General features: G+C 47.4%; 1 protein-coding gene across 2 annotated transcripts in view; it reads right to left on the reverse strand.

The window, feature by feature from the left end:
- LOC127751107 (odorant receptor 82a-like) overlaps nucleotides 1-610 on the reverse strand; it is a 74200-nt gene that overhangs the window by 34913 nt on the left and 38677 nt on the right. For both annotated transcript variants that reach the window (XM_052274171.1, XM_052274172.1), the window contains exon 4: nucleotides 192-357. In XM_052274171.1, coding sequence (XP_052130131.1) covers nucleotides 192-357 — 166 coding nt within the window. The remainder of the gene's footprint in view (nucleotides 1-191; nucleotides 358-610) is intronic.

The raw sequence follows: 610 nt of genomic DNA on the forward strand, positions 1-610 counted from the left end.
AAGTTCGATCTCCCGGCTCGCCGTTCAACACTGTCCGATCTCCGGGCGCGCCGCTCAACAAAGTTCGATCTCCTGGCGCGCCGTTCAACGCTGTCCGATCTCCGTGCACACACTTAATTTTTAAATGGTAAGTGAGGCAACATTCATGCCGCCAGGGTAAGTTACCGAGGCAAGTTTTCCCAAATCCTAACCTGATGATTTGCTGATGATAGACGGCACAGAGGCGCAGGCAACGCAACTTCGCGGCACCGTCTTCTGCTGCCTCCTCGCACACTAACTTCCGCATCATCAAGGCGAGAACATCGCACTTGGAGGCGATGTGAAGGCACAGCGTAATGAGCAGGCTGTCAAAAATACCTTGAAAGCCAAACACGGTGAGAAATGAACGTAGGTTTACGGGAGAACGTAAAGTTACAATGCGAAAGAATAAATTTAGCACGATCGACAAGATGGAATAGACTGTCACTAATTTGCAATATATTTTGTAAATAAGAATGAAAACAGATATGTTGTAAATTTACGAGGATTTGAGGATATTTTTTGGCTGAGCTTGCGAAGCCTTTGCTGTGATGTGGGGTGCAGAGAACTCTTTGGTCGTGTGTCTGTCTGT

The sequence above is a fragment of the Frankliniella occidentalis genome, unplaced genomic scaffold (genome assembly GCF_000697945.3).
Source record: "Frankliniella occidentalis isolate FOCC.00 unplaced genomic scaffold, Focc_3.1 Scaffold345, whole genome shotgun sequence".
In the NCBI taxonomy this organism is placed as follows: Eukaryota; Metazoa; Arthropoda; class Insecta; order Thysanoptera; family Thripidae; genus Frankliniella; species Frankliniella occidentalis.